At 37.7% G+C, this 19813-nt stretch overlaps 1 protein-coding gene across 1 annotated transcript in view; it reads right to left on the bottom strand.

The window, feature by feature from the left end:
- The window catches only part of FGF12 (fibroblast growth factor 12), a 526765-nt gene extending 511766 nt beyond the window's left edge, over positions 1-14999 (bottom strand). Inside the window, exons 1-2 of the mRNA XM_081028818.1 lie at positions 14875-14999; positions 14566-14708 (exon numbers count right to left, since the gene is read on the bottom strand). Of these exons, the coding sequence (XP_080884944.1) occupies positions 14566-14578 (13 nt within the window). The 5' untranslated portion in view covers positions 14579-14708; positions 14875-14999. The remainder of the gene's footprint in view (positions 1-14565; positions 14709-14874) is intronic.
- Between the last annotated feature and the right edge of the window lie 4814 nt (positions 15000-19813).

The raw sequence follows: 19813 nt of genomic DNA, 5'->3' as shown, positions 1-19813 counted from the left end.
TCCCAGGTCCAAACCAATGCACAGGGCATGCATGTAGAAGGTAGTCAGATGTTCTGAGAGAGATTACTTAAAGATGAAATTGATTTTAAAAATCTGTCCATCTGAATATCTTGAGATTAGACTCAGACCACTGGCAGACTTAGAGCTAAACAGTGAAAAGTATGTAGGAAAATGAGCAAACAAAAAACAACTGTCAACCACAGGACCAAACAAAATCTTAAGAGAAAACGAAGAATAATCACAGTTCAACTTGGCGTAATCATGAAAAGTATGTGCCTAGTCAAAATAATGTAACTACTAAATACTGACCTGACCCAAATAGCAATATAACAGCTCTGGGAAGATGGTGGAATGGAACGGACGCCTCTTGTGGTAAGACTGTGATGATCAGAGAGAGAGATAAAAAAAACTTCATTTCCATTGTGGGACATCAAAAATAGAGCTGAGAAATTGAGAGGCAGTAAGAAGAGAATATTATTTAAAATACAGAGGCAAATATCAAACAGAGTTGAAAGTGATTGTCTCTGGGAGGAAACAATATTGAGGGAGGGGACATGAACTGCTATCTTTGATAATAAACGTTCTATGTGATAAAAATAACATTAAAAAACAAGAAAAAGAAGAGGAAGAAATCATCTCAAATTTTATTCATGAGGAATCATCTTTATACCTCTTTTGATCCAGCAACGCTTCTGAAGGAATGAGTAGCACAGGAGACTGCAGTGTGTTCTCCGACACCCTCACATCTTCACCAAGTCATGATTCAGTGGTCAGTCAAGATCAAAAGAGGCTGCTCAGAGAAACTATAAGGCTGCCCTTGCCATCTGTCTAACCGCTTCTTATGGTTATTTGATGAAAATCATCTGTTGACCCTCATTTTTTAAAAATCTGGTTCATAAATCTTTCACCAGCCAGGCTGAGACCTTCTCTGTACAATGTGGTATTCTGGATTTCAACCGTTGCTTATGGCTGTCCAGTTTGTCAGTGTCTTCTTAGAACAGTTTTAAGACTTTGATCCAAAGCAATGTCTTTATAGGGTTACTATATTTTACAGCTCTATGTTGAGTTACAACTAAAGGCTCAGACTGGAAGTATGATACTTGGGGTTCACGTAAACAATTAAGCAAATCTCAATCCATCTGATTCAGCAAAAGCCTGTGGCTATGATTTTGTACCAGAGGATTTATAATGAGGTAGTTTTGAGATACTTAATAATAGCTACATTTCATTGAGTGCTTAATATATGCCAGGTAGTATGGTAAATGCGTCCATATATTATCTCATTTAATCCTCAAAACAACTCTATGAATAAATATCATTATTATTTCCATAATAATAATAAATGAGAAAATCTAGGGTTAAGGAGATTAGGAATCTTGCCCAATGTCTTCAGCTAGAAAGTGGACAGACAAAAATCAAAACCAGAATTAGATTCAGAAACTGTACTTTTAAATTTCTGTCTTCTCTAAAGAAACGCAGCCAGAATGTCAAAATATACCATTGAAGGAATAATGGTAAAGTTGAAGCAAACCATATTTCTTCCATGAGTCTTTATATACTTAAGGATAGGAGAGTTTGAAGAACTTCACATAACATAGTTGTAAAATACAACGTACTTATACAGTTTTGCCCTATCATCATAATTCTGAGACTTGATAATAATTTATAAGCAATTTTTTCACCTAATACATTTCAGAAAGATTCTTTGGACCTTTTCCTTAAAATATCAACCTGTAAGTTTTAACGTAATAATGTTGAGGGATGGAGAGCCAAACGTGAACAGAAATGAAACTCGCTGTTCCACTAAGCAAGGCAAGTGTGTCAGCAGCAGAGGCCGGCAAGTCACAGAGAGAAACACGGGATCGCAGCATTTCCTCTGGCCACGGCAGGGTGCTTATAGGCATACTTGCTTTGTGCAGTGCACGTTGTCTGGAGAAGCTAGGAAATATGAAGCTGTGCAAGTAGAACTGTGCTCTAAAAGCCCTGGGAATCTAAGTTTTAAAAGACAACTATATTATTTAATATATCACCTACCTCATATAATTTGTAACAGGCCTCCACAGTTTTTCCCAATCTTTTTGGGAAAAACTGTGATTTATCATTCACTCTATCCTGTCCCCGACACTACCTGCTTCATGAGGGCAGGGCTGCTGTCTTGTCACTATTATACTCAGCACTTATAACAGTGTCCAGCATAACAAATACTTGTTAGATGAATGAAATAACTAGCCACTTAATTTTTTCCTAGTTGCTACATGTATATTATTGAATGACTCTCTACCTCTGCTTATACTATGCCATTAGCCTGGAATTATTTTCCAATGTTTCAGTCCCATCCCTTCTGCAAGACCAAGTTCAAATGCCAACTCCCTTTTTCTGTATTCCCGCAGATTATGTATATATATATTTTTTTTTTAATTTATTGGGGTGACAATTGTTAGTGAAATTACATAGATTTCAGGTGTACAATTCTGTATTACATCATCTATAAATCCCATTGTGTGTTCACCACCGAGTCAGTTCTCCTTTCATCACCATATATTTGATCCCCCTCATAGATTATATTTTTATATCTGGGGATAGTAGAGAGTATAAGCCTTGTCTTATTCATTGATTCCTGGCCTATAACACCTAGCCAGAGCAATCCACACACAGAAGATATGATAGCAAACGTAAATGTAGAATTTCATCTAAATTTTCACATGCATTGCCAGCTGTCAGCTTTTCCTAGGCTTCTGTTTGTGTCTGTCTTCAAAAGCTAGTCTGTGAGGTCTTCGTGAGGTCAGAAATTGTCATTTTCCATGTCTAGTCCCAATGACTAGCAATGTGCATGACATAGATAAATGGTTACATCCAAACATGGATCTTCATATTAATTAACTAACCAGTATGGTTGTGGGCAGTGCTGGGGTGATTTTCTAGATGTGATATTGTTCGCTCTTTTAAACTGTGGAGTTCCCTCATAAGAATGCTACCCCATGACCCTTTATTCTAACATTCCTCAATAATCAGCAAGATACACATTTATTTCTAGATCCAATACCCAAGTACAAGCAAGTCTTAGACTAGGTTGTCTATACCAATGGTTCTCAAAGCATGATCCTTAACTAGTAGCATCAGCACCCCCTGGAAACTTGCTAGAAATGCAAACTCTCGGGGCCCACTGAATCAGAAAGTATAGGAGTGAAACCCCAAACTCTGTGTTTGAACAAGCACGCAGATTATTATGATGCTTACTGGGCAGAAAGTTGTCCTCGCTGTTCTGACATAAACAATAGAATGTTTCCTGGACCTAATCAACAATGTCAACACTCCTACCACAACAGACAAGTTTTCTTTTCTCAGGAAACTGGATTTCATTTTAGGCCAGACAATGGGAACAAATTAGTAGAATTCTGATCAAAAAGATCAGTGGATTAATCAACTGATTGTCACTCCTCTAATTCTTATAGTATGACGAACAGTATGTCTTAAAAACTATCATTTTAAACCATATACCACAGCTGTGTGGCATTCTGGTGGTTCCAACAGAGAAAAATGAGTGAACTAGAACCAGGAAAGATGATGTAGCCAACAAATGAGAGCAAGCAAGGGTCAGCAGTCCAAAGAAAAGTGTGAAGAAATGGAATCGGTTCTAGATGAATCTCCGCTGGTGTCAAAGGAGGGAGGAGGGGAAATGATAGGGGCAAGAAGGAATATAATAGTAAGAGTAAAAAAGGCGGCCGCTTCCAGCATCAGGTAGGAATCTCGCCATGCATCGGATTGTCACATGTGGTGGTGCAAAGGATACCAAAGCCTGCATCTGGTTCAACGCAAAGGGCCTAACATCGTGGTAAGGAGTTAAAGACAAGAATCCAACCCTACGCAGGAATGAGGAAGTAGTAAGCCTAAGGGTCAGATAATAACCACCAAAGCAGCAGGTGTTATTATCAAGTATTGATTTTATGTTTGGTTCTTTATATACAGAAGTTGCCAAAAAAATATACACACATTTTAAGAAAGGAAAAAATTATTAAAATTGTAATACTCAATATAGACCCGTAACAGAAGATGAATACAAGTCACGTTTGACTTCTGCAATGACAAGAGGTGCTCAAAGTGGTTACCACTGGCATCCAGACACTTACGTTTACAGCGAACTACTGCTTGAGCAACGTTGACGAAAGTGTCCACTTGTACACATATTGTTGGCACTCCTGGTATATTCTCTTTACTTGTCCCATTAATCTTAAAAGCACAATTGTACAAATGAGAATGCAAAGACACAAAGATACAGCTTACCCAAGTCATAAGTATTATCAAGTTGCTAGTTGTTTATGTGATTTCAAGTTTTATAATCTTTCTACCATACAACTAAGCTTCCCAGACAGGACTGACCGCTATTCAAGGGGAGGTGAGAAAAGGAAATTGCAACTTCATGCTTACTTTCCTTAAGCCCCTGGGGTTGGAAGCCAACCTAAGGCACAGGTGAGCCATGGGATCTTTCTGAAACCCACCTGATAGCTAGTGGGAACCCACCTGATAGCTGGCTCTCACTGGGCCAGGGTTTGGGGGACACTGAGCCTGCAGAGATCAGGCATCCCAAAGGCTAATAAAATGTACATTAAATTTTAAGTAAATGTACACAGCTGGATTCATTTTTCAGTAACTAAGGAAGGTTAACTGACTTGTCAGATTTGGAAAACAGTATACCTTAGATGTTCATTAGTGGCTAAGCTCACAGACTCTGGTGCCGATCTGCCATTTACTAGCTGTGTGATCTGAGCCAATTACTTAATGTCTCTCTACCTGCGTTTTCCACTCCCTAAACTAGGGATAACAACAGTGCCTGTCTCATTGGATCGCTATAAGGATTAAATGAGTCAATATATGTAAAACACATTGTTTGGTATACAGTAAATGCTACATAAGCATTATTTCAAAAGACTCAGTTATCTCCTCAAATGTCCTTTCCATGTTTCACATGAATAAAGCATGAAACCATGAAGCATGAGAGATTTGCTTGAGTTCAATTTAAATGGATTTGTTTAAAAGTTTATAACTGAACCTTATACCTATTGTACTATGCTTTATTTAAAAACTATAATAAAATAATGATAAAAGATTTGAAAAAGAAAAACAATTCACTCGTAATCCAATCATCATTATCCAAATATTGCCACTTTTTGCATATAATTATCTATTTTTTGTCCATGGACATACAAATTTTACATTATTGTAATCAATACATATATCCACATCACTTTTTTTATAATTACCACCATATCACAATATAATTATCATCATATTTGTGATTACAACTCATGTTCACAAACATGTTAAAGGCTGTTAAATACTTTACCCCATCACTACATTTTATTATTTGCACAATCAAGAAATTCAGCTTATTAACCATGAAAGCTTTGGATTTTGGAAAACTTTCATTTGGAAGCCAAAAAAAAAGAAAAAAATGCTTCTTCTTTCTAAATGATCAGTAGCCAATCAAACATCAAAAGAGATGGTTATTGGTTTTTAAATTGTTTAAAGACAATGAAGTACTGAAGGCAATTATTTTTGAATAATATATTACTAATGATTGAGAACTAAAAGAAAATCAAAACTCCTTCCTATACTGTCAGTAAAGCACTCAGCATTTGGACTCTTGACATTATTCTGTTTGTCTTTTCTGTTTTTAGGGGAGATATGTCACTGAGGTTTGGGAGAGAGAAGAAAATCATATCCACCAAATGAACTTCGCATATAAGTGATGTATAAATAAACTAATCTTAATTGTAAAGAAGACACATGTGAGGGTAAAAAAAGTTACAAAATCATGATGTACAATCTGCTAAGCAAACATGCCACTGAGTTAGCCAAAGAAATAGGAGATACAAAGTCTCCAACCATAAATCATTACACAGAACATATCCACTGTACTTATATAAAAACCTCACAAATACCGGTTCTTGCCATCCTAGAGGTGAAAAACATCTTGCTTCTAATCCACCCTTGTGTCCCAAGTGAAGAAACAAGGACAGAGAAAAGAATTGACCAACTCAAACTCACACAGTGATTTGGAGCAGGAATCAGGATTCAAATCCAAATCTCTAGACTCTCAAGTCAGGGTCTTCTCCACGAGGCTACTGGAGCAAGCCATCGGTTCAGATATGTTTGGGCTTCTACTGTGTTCACAGTCATGCAATCTCCAAAGTTCAGCCAAGGAGCAATTTCCCCCCAGTCTTAGTGTTTTCTGACTTGGAACCAAATTAACTGTTCAACCCAGTGCAATTGCTCAAACCAGTTACAGACCCAACAACTTCATTCACACGACTCATAGCATTAAAAAGCTAGTTCAAACCTACACTGACTGGGTTCTTAAAGATTAATGTGGTGATTATGACCACCCTGTTTTATTTTCTGGAGATGTCAAGTCAAAAGCGGATCAAGTAAAGGAAGAATACAAACGAGCTGAAAAGGCAGTTTCTTTGTAATAAGAAAGTAGAAATCAATAGGCAAATAGAGTGTTTTTTTTTTTAAAAAAAAAAAAAAAAAGCTTAGGACATTAAGTTCCAGAGAGAAGAAGAAAGAAAATTTTTCCCCAGGATCCACAATTGATTAGAGGGCCTACCTGAACCCAGGTTTTCTAGCTTATGGAAATATTAGTCTAATATTAGTTTTATTTCATCAGCACAGGCACCATGTTTTCTATGCCTCAGTGGCTCCCCCTAGTATACAATCTCATAATGCCACCAGTATGTAGAACCCCAGTTTACAAAACTTGGCCTTAGAGCATCTAACACATAGTAGATACTCAATAAATGCTGCTTGTGAAATCAGTCAATCACTATGTCTTAAAATTGCTTTGGTTTTCTCCCTCACCTCAATATTATTGAGGGCTTTGCTATATTTGCATTATCAGTTGGCTTTTTATACAATGTTTATGAAAGGTCCATAAGTAAAAAGTACCCATATCATCACCTCATTTTAAATTATGTGTAGGCTTGCAAATAAAGCGACATTTACATGGCAACCTTTCTCTTGACACATAACAAATATTTCTCCTTTCCATTCCAAAAAAGAGAAAGAAGTGAACCAATCTCAATTTTAGATCATGCTGGAAATGTCGAAAATATTTTGAAACGAAAGAAGAACCTTTGGAGAAAACTGCTTAAAGAGTCTAATTTTAAACTCTCCAGATATAACAATCAGGATGATCATGCAGTAAATCGTGTGTACTTCTCTTATCTGTAGAGTCTCTAAGCCCAATTTCGTATGTGAATGAGATGAAGGGCAAAACCATCCTGATATTGTTTCTTGAAATCAGAAACATATCTAGATTTTCAGTTTCCAAAAAGCTGAAAAGCAATTTTCCCAATTTGCCTCATGCTAGGTTTTGCTTGACCTGTTTGATGTTAGCAGTATTTGAGGGTCTGAGCAAAAGCTCATTGTTTCACATGGGAAACAAGTATAGGAAAGAATGGGATAGAAAGAGAGGGATACTTGGCAGGTTGTCGTTGTTGCTTCATCCTGCCTGATGGTTAGGGGAATCTTTGATGTGTTTCGTTATCTTCTGAATGGCCTCTAAGAGCTTCTGGATATTTTTTCTGCAGTCGAGTCCCTTTGGGTTGCTTCTCTGGCTGATGGCCAGTCCACAAAAAGAGAGAAACAAAAAGCTAACCGCAGAACAGCTTCCCTTTACTTCTTTCACAGAGTTTAAAGCCCCACTTTCAATTATCTGTCCTCTCTGAATCACAGGCGGAAGGGTTTGTTTCAGGTAAAAAGATGGAGTGTGTGCTAAAGAAAAAAGAAAAGGTCTGTAGAGAGGCAACAGGTGCCCTTTGGGACTTCTGCCATGGTACCATCAGTTGCATCGCAGCCCCAAAATAGCATGGTCTGCCTGGGTGGGAGTTCCACATTCCCAAAGACAAGGAGACAGAGACTGCTTCAAAAAGTAACTGGAGAGAGGAGCAAACTAAATTTAGAACTATAGACATAGATCCTGGAAAAAATCCCACCATGCTCTGCATGCAAGGATGCTAATAAGGAGATGAGGATGAAGACGTTGGGGAAACAATGTGTCATCTTAGCCTCAGACACTCCCCATCTATTTTACATGTCTATTTTCTATCCCAAGCCTGTAGCACCGTAAATAGGTCTCTCTTCTATATGTGTACTTTCTTAACACTAAATAGGATAATAATAAAAAAAATAATAAAAAAACAAGGCACAGGCACTTCGAGTTCCTTGGTGTCCCTGATTTGGGACACGGGCACATGTTACGGTTTTAGAGTAACCACCCTGGAGCTTATCTATTGACTCATAATTGAGACTGCACATCCTAATCACCTGAGGTGCTTCTTAAACATCCGAGTCCCATGCACCACAGGGCGCTCAGTGATTCTGACATGCACCCCTGATTGAGAATCACTGTTGGTGGACAGATTTGACACAGTCTATATTTTAAACCCATCCAAGGTATAATGCTTGACCCAATGTACCTCCATCCCCAAACCCCCAAGATGTTATATAACTGCCTTGATACGAAAGCTTGCAACATAGAGACAAATACAGGTATTCCAGCAGTTACTCTCTAAAATATAAAATAAGCTCAAAGGAGATCCCTTTTGGTAAATTAAAGCCTTTATGGAAGTCAATGGAGATGATTTGTTGAGTGTCTACGCAGTACGCTCGCTGCTAAAACTACAAAGATGGCAGAGGACCAAATTCTCTCCTCCAGGATCTCACAGTCTAGTGAAAAGACAAACACAGCTAATAATGATGAAAGGCTGTGGTTCTAAAGAATTCAAAATGCTTTCTTGGTATGAGTTTAATTTCATAATCGTGATATCATAGTATGAGGTTTGAGGTGGGTATAATAATTCTTATTTTATAGAAAAACAAAGATAAGATGAGTTGCCGAAGTCACTTAGGCTTTCTGAGCCTGTTTTATTAGCTATAAAATGAAGTTAAAATGTCTAATCACAGAATTTTAAGGGAGATAACATATATTAAAAGCCCTTTGAAAAAATACAAAGTGTCTCACGAAAGTTATTTATGCCTGTTTATATGTGACAAATCAGGAAACCAAATATTAACAAATCCAATATACCACTAGTGATCACTTCGGCACAACACACCATGCCTAAAAGGGTCCGTAGGTCAGAAGCTTAAAGGCATAAAAGGACAGGGATAAGAGAATGACAGAAGATAACTAGAGGGTCCACTCCAGACTCATTATTAATGCTAACAAGCCTCATAATGGCCACCTGACTCCGAGAACAGGTTACTAGGTAGGTAGCTAGTCAATTGGAACAGCTTTTAGAGTAGCTACTTAGCTTCAGTTCAAATGTCCTCCCACACAACAATTTTGTTTAAAGAACCCAAAAGGGAAACAAAACACAGGCATTATCGCTGTGGAATGTTAAGTGCCTCTGTGGTGGTCATTAATTACTACATGATTTTATATTCTAGCCTCTTGGGGAACCTACTAGAACTCTGAAAGATAAATGGAGAAAAAGCATACAATGTTAGAAATCCACAGCTCTTGAGCCTGATCATGCCTCCCTAGACTGTAAGCTCCCTGAGGGCAACCAATGCACTATTTATATCTCTAGCCCCTGCATTTAACAATGTGCCTGAAACAACGTGGCAACTCAGTAATTATATTGAGTTAAACAAAAGAAATGTCCTGTAATATTTAAGGAAATATTTAAGGGTTGGGAGATAGAAAATCATATCCAAATCTATGTTAAAAGAGTTTCCTTCCTCAGAGAAGGAAAGTAATTTCTGTAATAGTGTTAACGCCATTTGAGCTGGGATAAGAACAAGGATCTCTTATGTCCAATGCCTGTTCTATTACGTTATATTTTTACTGCATTGTATTTTACTTATCCCACCACAATGGCCTCAGTGTTTTAGTTCTCATTTTTAACTATAAAGTAGCTTTTCTTGAAATCACTTCCCCCTTCACTAGACGAGTTACTATATAGACATTTCCTTTCTCTCCTACAGGGTGAACCATTCTGGTTTCAGAGAAATGACTGTTTTATGCCTTAAATACATTAGCTCATCGCCGTGGCTCGACTCATGGGTGGTGAGAAACCCAGAACAGCGTGGAATCTTCATCAGGCACATATGTGCAATTCTCTATAGAGAAAACAGGTCAGGTTATTGCCTCCTATGTTCTGGAATCAAACTGATGTTTCTGTAGCCCTCCTGGTCGACAAACTTATTTTGCCTGTCCCAATTTACAATCTCCTGGATGCAAAAACATGACATGATAAACTAATTAAGGCGACGTTATTCAATTCAACATATGTAATCTGCACCCCTAGAGTATCCATTCACATAGGTAAATGAAAATGTGTTCTCTGAGGCAGGCACCTGGGTAGCTGCAGGAATCTTACGCACACAAAAAGGTTAATCTATTACTGGAGATATGCGATTTCTAAAATGAGAGATTGCATCTTAGTTTTCTTTTATATTCTCGGAGCTAAGCACATTGGGAGCACAGCAGGTACTCAAATAAACATCTGTTTAAATAAAAAGCACAAAAACTACAATGCTAATTGTAAAAAAAAATGCAATATGTGAGGGACAAACAAGTACTTAGATCATATAAAGTATGTCAATAAAATATTAATTAGCTATTGGAAGGTCAGGGAAGGTTTTATAGAGCAAGGGCCACATCAAATGAATCTCAAGAGAATTGAACAGAGACAGATGGCGATGGGAAAAGAGCAAAACTATATTCGCTCTGTTAAAATGTACCTTGATTAAGAAGTCTAATATCATACTATTATGGCTAAATATCAGGACATTGTCAGGAGCTCAAAATCTACTGAGAAAATAAGCATTTAAACATAATCAGGGGTTGAAAGTAAATGGCTTATAGCAGAGCAGAAAGGATATTTTAAAGTCTGTTCTCTGATCTAATCATGAGGCAAGCAATTTATTTTGCATTCATTTCTATTCTGTCCTAAAGCAACTAGAAGACATATAATATGATTACATATCCAGGAGCTTCAGTATTGATTAGTGGGATTATATCAAATCTCTGCTGAAGTGTCTCAAGTGATGTCATTCTCACATACAACCAGTTCCCTAAGATCTATACCAATGTTTCTTAAACTTTCTTATGTATGTAAATAACCAGAAGATCTTGTTGAACTGCAGATTTGACTCAGCAAGTCGAGAACAGGGCCTTAAGAGTCTGCATTTCTAACAAGTTCCCAAATGGTGTTAACGCTGTTTTAATGCAGCTGTTAATGTGGTCTGTGGACCACACCTTAAGTAGCAAGAGCCTAGACCAGTGGTTAACTCTAGTTACCCATTAGCACCAACTGGGGAGCTTTCAAAAATTACCTATGCCCAGGTCACACTCCAAAACCAATTAAACGAGAATGTCTATAGATGTGGCCTAAGCATATTTATGCTTTAAAAGCTCCACAGGTGTTTCTAATACGCCAGCTTGATGTTGAGAACCTAGTTAGACAAAGAAAGATGTGATACAGTAAGCAGGAGGGAGAAATAAAGAGGAAGGGGGTAGAGAGAGAGAGAAAGAGAGAAAGGATGGATAGAATGATAGATGATAGATAGATAGATAGATAGATAGATAGATAGATAGATAGATAGATAGATAGAACGAGCCTGTTTCCTCACTCTAAATCAATGCTTCTCAAATGTTAATATGCATAAAAATATTACCTGGGGATTTTGTTTAAAATCAGATTCTGATTCAATAGGCCAAAGATCAAGATACTGCAGTTCTAAAAAGCTAGTTTTCAAACTACATTTTGATTAAGAGCATACATCAGTGGTTCCCAAACATTGCTGCTTCTGGGATCTTTAAAAACTTTCTCTCTCTTCTACCCAACATTCTGATGTAATTGGTACGGGGCACAACCCGGCATGAGGATGTTCAAAAAGTATGCTAGACGAATCCAATGTGGAGCAAAGCTTGTGAACCACTGCAAGGCACAGATTCTGTCAAAGCTGTTCAGACTGTGCACCAACCCAAACCTTCGAGGCAATATTAATTACCCTGGCGCATAAAGATCACAGAACTTAGATCGGGAATTATGGCTAGGTCAATTGATTTATTTTCCTCTTCTTTACCCTGGATGACAGCAAGTGAGGCAAAGCAATAAGTAATGAAGCAAAGGAAAATTGATCTCATTTGTAAATAACTGAAGTTCAACTTGCTGGAGAAAGTCGAATAAGTGTGTTAAGAAAGATTTTCAAATGCTGGAGGTAATGTGAGCATTGTCAAACGCTGGCAACAGGATTCAAGATTAATTGGGCCATTAGATTTTTTTTTCCTAGGATGGAGAACCTCTTGAACCCTCAACTGAATCATGCCATTATACTCTTTGAATCTATATTAAAAGAGTTTCCAGTAGAAAAAAATAGTTACATGTACTTACATTTGAGAATGTCTTCCTAAAAATAGATTTGAATCTGTTGGGGAAAGAAGTTTGTACATGACAGCATAAAGTATGAAAGATGCACTAATTTCAGTAGGGTACAGATATACTCCTCTCGATACACTCATTTTTCCTTCTATAATAAAAATTTCAGGTTAGCTACAACTTTTAGCTGTGTCATTTACATCAACTTAGAAAATGAAACCAATGTTTAAAAATTTAGGTATTCTTAATGTGATCACTACCGGACTAATTCAGCTTTGTAAAGGAAGTCCAAGAACTAACAAGCATAAGGACTTTCATGTGTCTTTTGCCTGAGGCAATTACGGTACATCTGCAAAACGACCACAATACTGGCTTGGGGCAAAATTCTTCATTGTGTTTTGGTCAGTGCTGTGATTCATGCCTGTATCACTGTTATCTAGATAGGCATAGAAGTTCTGGCCCAATTCTTCTCAAATGTATTTCTCAGATTCTTTCTCCTTTCAAAACTCCCAAGACTGTCAGAATGGCTAGAACTCTACTTCTATCAATCTGAGATATAAACCACCTGGAACTTTTATGGGCGGTGGATAGAAATAAAAATGTATTGCTAAGAGATACACCCTCTTTAAGATGGACCAGAAATTAGTGTATAAATTGGAGGCAAAACTGTTACAAGAATCCTTGTCAAAAAACCAAATAGCAGGTGTCATCTAAGCACAAAAAAAAAACCAAAAATCTTGTTTTATAGGAAAATGATACTCTCTCTGTCAGTCACTAATTTTATGTTCCAGAAATACTTAATCAACTAGAATATCACAGACCTCTATAAGCTAAGACTGGTTTCTCATTTTAAAATGGACTCTACAATAGAGTATATCTATAGACGTGGATTTTCTCAGATATGTACATCATTGTTAGTTATAAAAATGCCCATCAGGGAATCATAAGAGTAATTTATTTAAACTGAAAATTGTCAGCTAGTCTGAATCCATGTCGATTCAGTTTTTTCGTACCCAAAACGCTTGCCTGGGTTCAAATACTTTACTAACTAAATGCTTAAAATACCTTATTGAATATATGCTTGTTATCATTCAATACTCCATTTTATTAATCAGCCCAAAATAGGTAACCCACCACCACTCCTTGATCCTGAGAACATTACCACAATGACTGACATTTCTGGTTTAAAAATAAAACCTTGTTTCAAATATAGCTTCTCGAGTTCTGGGTAATGAATATAGTTTCATAAAAGTTGACATCATTTCTTCTGATTTCACCAGAATTAAATACATCCAATATTCCTACTGGATATATGACCACATCACTCAAGACTCTGGCAACCTGGGGAGCATTTAAGGAAGAGGAAGAGGAGGAAGAAGAAGAGACCTACAAAGAAGGAGTTACTAAACCCAAAAGATATCCACTGTTACAATTTTAATAGCCATTTTGTTTGTGTTAACTATGCCATCAGAAGAAGTTCATTTTTACAATTCATTTCCCAGTTCGTCTGTGTACATTATACAGAATTGCTTAGGAGGAGAATATTAATATATACATGTCCAGAACTAGTAAATGCATCATGCTTGAGAGCCGAGCAGTACTCCGATACACTGTTCTTCTTAGAGGTCAGTTCTAACGCACACTGTTTCAAATAGACCCAATTTCTCTGCTGATATATATTGAAAATGCAGTAGGATGTGGTCATACACACCCAGAAATACCATCTTCATGGGGTGGGGGTGGAGAAACCCAAACATTTTTTATAGCAATGCATTGTTGGATAGCAGATAGAAACGTGCCTGTCAGCAATCGCAAAGCAAATGAAATGTATTTATTTGAGCCCATCCATTCTACAGAAAAGAAATTGCCTTACCCACACATCTCTCTTTCCCCACCATCTAAAGACTCTCCTCCCCACACAGAAAGGAAAAATAAAAACAACTCATCACACTTCACTACGCAACGGATGGAGTATTAAACACTGTCTTCTAAGCTGTGGGAGTTAAAAAAAAGTCGCCTTCCTGCCACACTTCCCCGGTGCTGCAACGGACATAGCATCTCCTCCTATCGACCTAGTATGATGCTCGCTCCCCAAACACTGCAGTCCCCTAGCTGAGGACTGCCTTGGCCACACGCACATGCAATGGGAAGTCCCCCGAAGGGGGTAGCCACATACCTTTGCTCTCCATTTCGGTACCTTTCGAGTGCTGGGAAGTTCAATGGAAGTTGGCCGGAAGATGTGGGCCCGCTTCAGATTCCCAAATCTGGGAAGCCAATCTGATGATTTCGCCCGTACTTCCTTCCTTCCCCTCAGGCTTCCTGAAAGATGGGATTTCTTAAACCCTGAAGCTGCAATCAGCCACCAAAGGACACTTAGCAGCAGCAGCAGTAGGTTGCCTCTACAGGGAATGGATTACGACGCACATCTGGCATTGAAATGCATGCACGGTGCCCGCTCAGAATTTTTTTTTTTTTTTTTCTTTACCTGAGTCCGGAAGCTGCAAGCAGGAGCTGTCCCCGGAGCGTGGTGCTGCAGGTGTAGTGACAGATCATCCCACTTTGCTCTCTGGATGTACAGATTTGCATGGGCGCTGGCACGCATGCGCAAAGCGCTCCCCCCGCCCCTTTTCACCTCCTCCCGCTCCCCCGCTCCCCCCCACCTTTTCCTTCTTTCCCCAATACCGTCCTCAGTTATCCTCGCGGAAGAGCTGTGGCATTCGGTGACAGGGAAGCGCTGCTCAAAATAAACTCCGGACTGGATTTCCTTCGCAAACTGGGAAATGGATTGGATTGGGATTATGCATTAATCCCATATAATATTCCAGGATGGATTACAGAAATCTTAGAGGAGATTACGGTCTCTGAGCTGGGTACGGTTTGATTCAGAAAGCAGAAGACAAGAAAAAGGAGGGGGATTTAAGAGTCCTATTTAATTTAATTTGGGTTTCTCTTCCTAGCTGCTGCAGTAACTTTTCAGACATATGCTTTCCCCTTAGCCACTCACTTCCCCCAATGTCTTTATATTTCTCTTTGCATTCTTGTATTTGTTCTGTTTTGGTTTTTCAGGTATGGGTAGGAGTGGTCCTGGAGCTACCAAAGGTTAATATTCTCCTACTTTTTTTGCTCTTCAGACTTGAGTTTTCTTGTGTGCCAGACATCCCTTTGGCCTCTACCCTAAAACTTCAATGAACAGGCTCCAAAGCTTGGAAAGTTTTCCAACCAAAACCACTGTGAACACTTTGAGGTTCTTTATAGCTTCTTTCCTACAATAAACCAAGAAGTAGAGTCCTGAAATGTGAAAAGGCACCTTATTGATAATAAGTATTTTAAAACTGTATACATAACCATTTTTATGAAGGTTCAGAAGAAGAGAGTTTTTCATGTAAAAGGCTCTAGGGAAAGGTGCAAAGCCAAAAATCCCTTGCTATACGACTTTCATATCAAAATATTTTTGAAACCCACACTATGTATAACTTATCTGCAAAATGTGTAATATGGCAAAAAAAAATGTGTATCTACTACCTTTTTTCTTTCAGTAATCCAAATCCACTTGAGAGAATATTGTCTATTGAAAATAAAAGTCTTATTCTCAGGCATAAAAACAACTCTAAAAAAACTCTGTTATCTGGAATGGCTAGGAGAGAGGTGTGCAGATTAATCACACACTCCAGGTTACACAAAGATCCCTCCACAGTCGATTTCTAACCCCAATTTTCAAAACATTGAAATACAATAAAACGTACTCCGAACAAGAAACCTCAGGCTGACTATAATTCAATCTTCTGGTGATTCAGAAGGTATCCTGGGATTTTCCAATGCCTGAAGGCCTTGATTACAAATATTAATCATGACGATTCAGCCAGACTTGGACATTTATTAGCAAAGGACTCCTGTTGATGAGCTGCTTGGTTAAGCAAAGCCTCCCTCCATGCAGCAGTGAGGAATTAAAACAGTGGCATGTGGGATGACACAGGCCACAACCTTTAGGCTCTGCAATTGCATGCCCAAGTAAATATTTGGGAAAAAACCCACAAAACTCAGGATTTCTTTAGAATTTGATAGGCTTAGGAAAAAGGCTAAAGTTGAGAGTTGTTCCTTAAGAGCAATAGTCTATTTCATTGGGATAAATAACTTTTGCTGCTAACACTGCACACATTACATGTTCTTTCCCTCTCAAAAGTTTTAGAAAAGGAGATACCTTTAGAGTCCATCTATATACATACCCCTAATATTTATTATTTTACAGATAAGAGGCAGGGAGGATACTTGATAAGAGTCACGTAGTGGAACAAAACTGGCTCAGAACCTAAGGGTCCTGCCTCACAGGTAGAGGCAATACATCTGCTCCAGGATGGTTTCTTATGTCAGTACCTCCCCATTTTATCTACAGTGAACAAGCACAGGGAGAGTCTCCTAGTTCATGAATATTCATTATTTTATTCATAATTTTTACATCCCAAATGATTTATTAAATAGAAAATAAATTAAATGTAATACAAAATCTGTGGTCTGACATTTAAGACATTTCCATTATCTGGATCCAAACTACTTTTCAAGTCTTCTCCAAGCTTAACTCTTAGACAACATTTGCCATATTCTAAACAAACCTCTAGATTTTCCTTTTCCATACCTTTACTTACATAGTCATCCTTGGAATATCTTCACCTCCTTACACTGCTAACACAAATGTCTACATATCCAAATCTTATATGTTTCTCAATTCAACTAAAATTCCATCTCACTTCTATAATCTTCTCTGATCTTTTCAATCTGAAAATGTTCTCCATTAAAAACAGCAATATTGCTATATCTTTACCTCCCTTATATCACCTATTACGTTCTATTTTGTATTATAATTATTGTTGTGCATATCTCATTCCTGTTCCCCATCCTTACTAAAATATGGCTTCTTGATTCATCTTTGTGGTATATAGAATGTCTTGAATGTAGGAAACGATGATACTTAATCAATTAATAATATTTAGTATTCATGTTTTTGTGTATATGACATTCACTACAGGTACTACGATAGCTAATAATGATGATAATAATACTGAGCTAACACTTCTAAGAGCTTACTATGTACCAGGCACTATTATAAGGATTCCAAATATTTTAATTAATTTTATTTTCATAAAATGCTATGAGGTCAGTACTACTATTATCTGTATTTTAAATATGAGCAACCAGAAGCACAGAAAGGTTAAGGTATGAATAAAACATGAGCTCTTCCCTACAGAAGCATAAAGCTTATTAAAGGTGGTAGAAACATAAATGATATTTTTAAATAGGGTGAGGTATAAGTAAAGATTATCACAGGTAGAATGGGAGCATATAAGAGGTGGGACAATTAGCTAGTCTGTAGGTTTTAAAAATTAGAGGCTGGAAGCCTTTATATTCATCCCTCTTTTAAAAAACAAGGTATTGTCTGCTCCCTCACCACCATCACCAAAGTAAGAGAGGATTTAAGGGCAAAATCACTTTATGAAAGTGTCAATAAGAAATCATTTGAACTAATTATGATTAACTTGCTCGATGATGAATTTGTAAAGGGGGAAATAGACGAGTGCCTGGTAATTTGCTATTTCAAAATACCAAGAATTAGGTGGGACTAGATCCCTTGTATTTCGGTGTCCCCTTTCACCCCAAAAAAGCTGTCCTACTTTGGACAATAAATTATATGGCCATATTAATTATACTACACAATTGAATCAGAGTAGCAACACTGACACTCCAGCCTAATTTGATTACCCATGTTAACCAAAGTGATTGGCTATATGTGCATAGTCAGATTCTCAAGCTTTGGTTCCTACTAGAAGGTACAGAAACAATACAAATGATTGGGATTCATTAACAACAATGTATTACATAATAATTAACAACGTAAAGAGCCTTACTAATATGTCAAATCAAAACAAGTCCGCATGGATTTTTCCCATATACTCACTCTGTTCTTCCAGAAGGGCTGAATATAAATTAAGAGGAATTTGTAACCTTTTCTTTGTGCCCAATTATTTTCTTACTATTCATCTCCTATAATTGGATAATCTATTATTAAAAAATAACAGTTGAGCATTTAGAACTGTTTTTAGTGATGATAATGAGATCAACTCACCACAATAAGTGAATATTCACTATAAGATGGAACAAGTGATTAGCTCACAGTGTGTACTGAGGGCGTCAGTTCCAAACTGTCACCAGACTATAAGCACCACAAAGACAAAGACCGTGTACATTTATTAACTGTTTGTGTCTCCAGCATCTAGAACAGTGTGTGGAGGTTTTATATAATACCTGATGAGTAAATGAATGAAATAAAGCTTTTTCTATGGCTACAAAGCCAATTCAGTTGGCAGGTTAGAGGCATCAATCAGCAATCCTGATTACATAAATAGGACCATAAGTAACCTACAAGAGGCAGCAAGATTAGCACAAAGTAGTTAACAAATGTGTTTAGTGTTCACACGCAGGCAAAAACCATAAATTATCAGGCCTAGATCCAAGTACCATGCTTCCCTGAAAATAAGACCTAACCGAAAAATAAGCCCTAGCATGATTTTTCAGGATGACATCCCCTGAACATAAGCCCTAATGTGTCTTTTGGAGCAAAAATTAATATAAGACCCGGTCTTATTTTCAGGGAACCACGGTATCTCTTAGGCAGACAAATAGATGGACCATGCCTTCACAAAGAGTCTAGGTTGGATGAAATTAGTTATAGAAGCAGGAAGAATAACACAGATGACAAAAATTTCAAAGGAAAAGAGATGATGAATCAGTATGGCAAAAGCCAGGTGAGAATGACAATCCTGGAGAAATTAGGCAGTATCCCTCAGAGAGCCAACTTATCTTATGTGTGAGGTTTTTCTTCTCTTCCTTGGGTGAGGTGAAATAACAGTCTTTCTGAGAAGAAAATGGCAAGTGATACCGTTGCAATAGAAATGATTTACGTTGCAGGTACGAAATGGAGGTAAGGAACAGTCTATAAACGATGGGAAATAGCAGAAGAGGATGCAGGTCATCTGGGTATGTTTTGCCAAGGAATCACCTGTCTCCATGGCTTAACAACGATTTCTCTGGTGGCTGTTAAGAGTCTAAAGAGACTTGCAGGTGAGGCAGAGTAATGATGTGGACATAAAGCATCTGGACTCCAACTGATACACATGTTTGACATTTCTTGTTAAGACACTTGTCCACTTGACAATATTAGAGATTTGTACACAATCTCTCAACTGACAATTTCAAAGCCCATCTGTTACACTGACGTAATGCCTACTTAAAATGGGGTGGGCCAATCTCATTAATGTTTGGGTCCCAAATAGACACAGGTTGAAATAATCAGTCCAAATAGAATGCTTGGAAATAACAGTTTTCAACCAATTGCCCCCTTTCACTCTGGGGATAAGAAATAACGTGGCAAAATG

This window comes from Rhinolophus hipposideros, assembly GCF_964194185.1.
Source record: "Rhinolophus hipposideros genome assembly, chromosome: 2".
Taxonomy (NCBI): domain Eukaryota; kingdom Metazoa; phylum Chordata; class Mammalia; order Chiroptera; family Rhinolophidae; genus Rhinolophus; species Rhinolophus hipposideros.
This window is presented reverse-complemented; position numbering and strand designations above follow the sequence as displayed.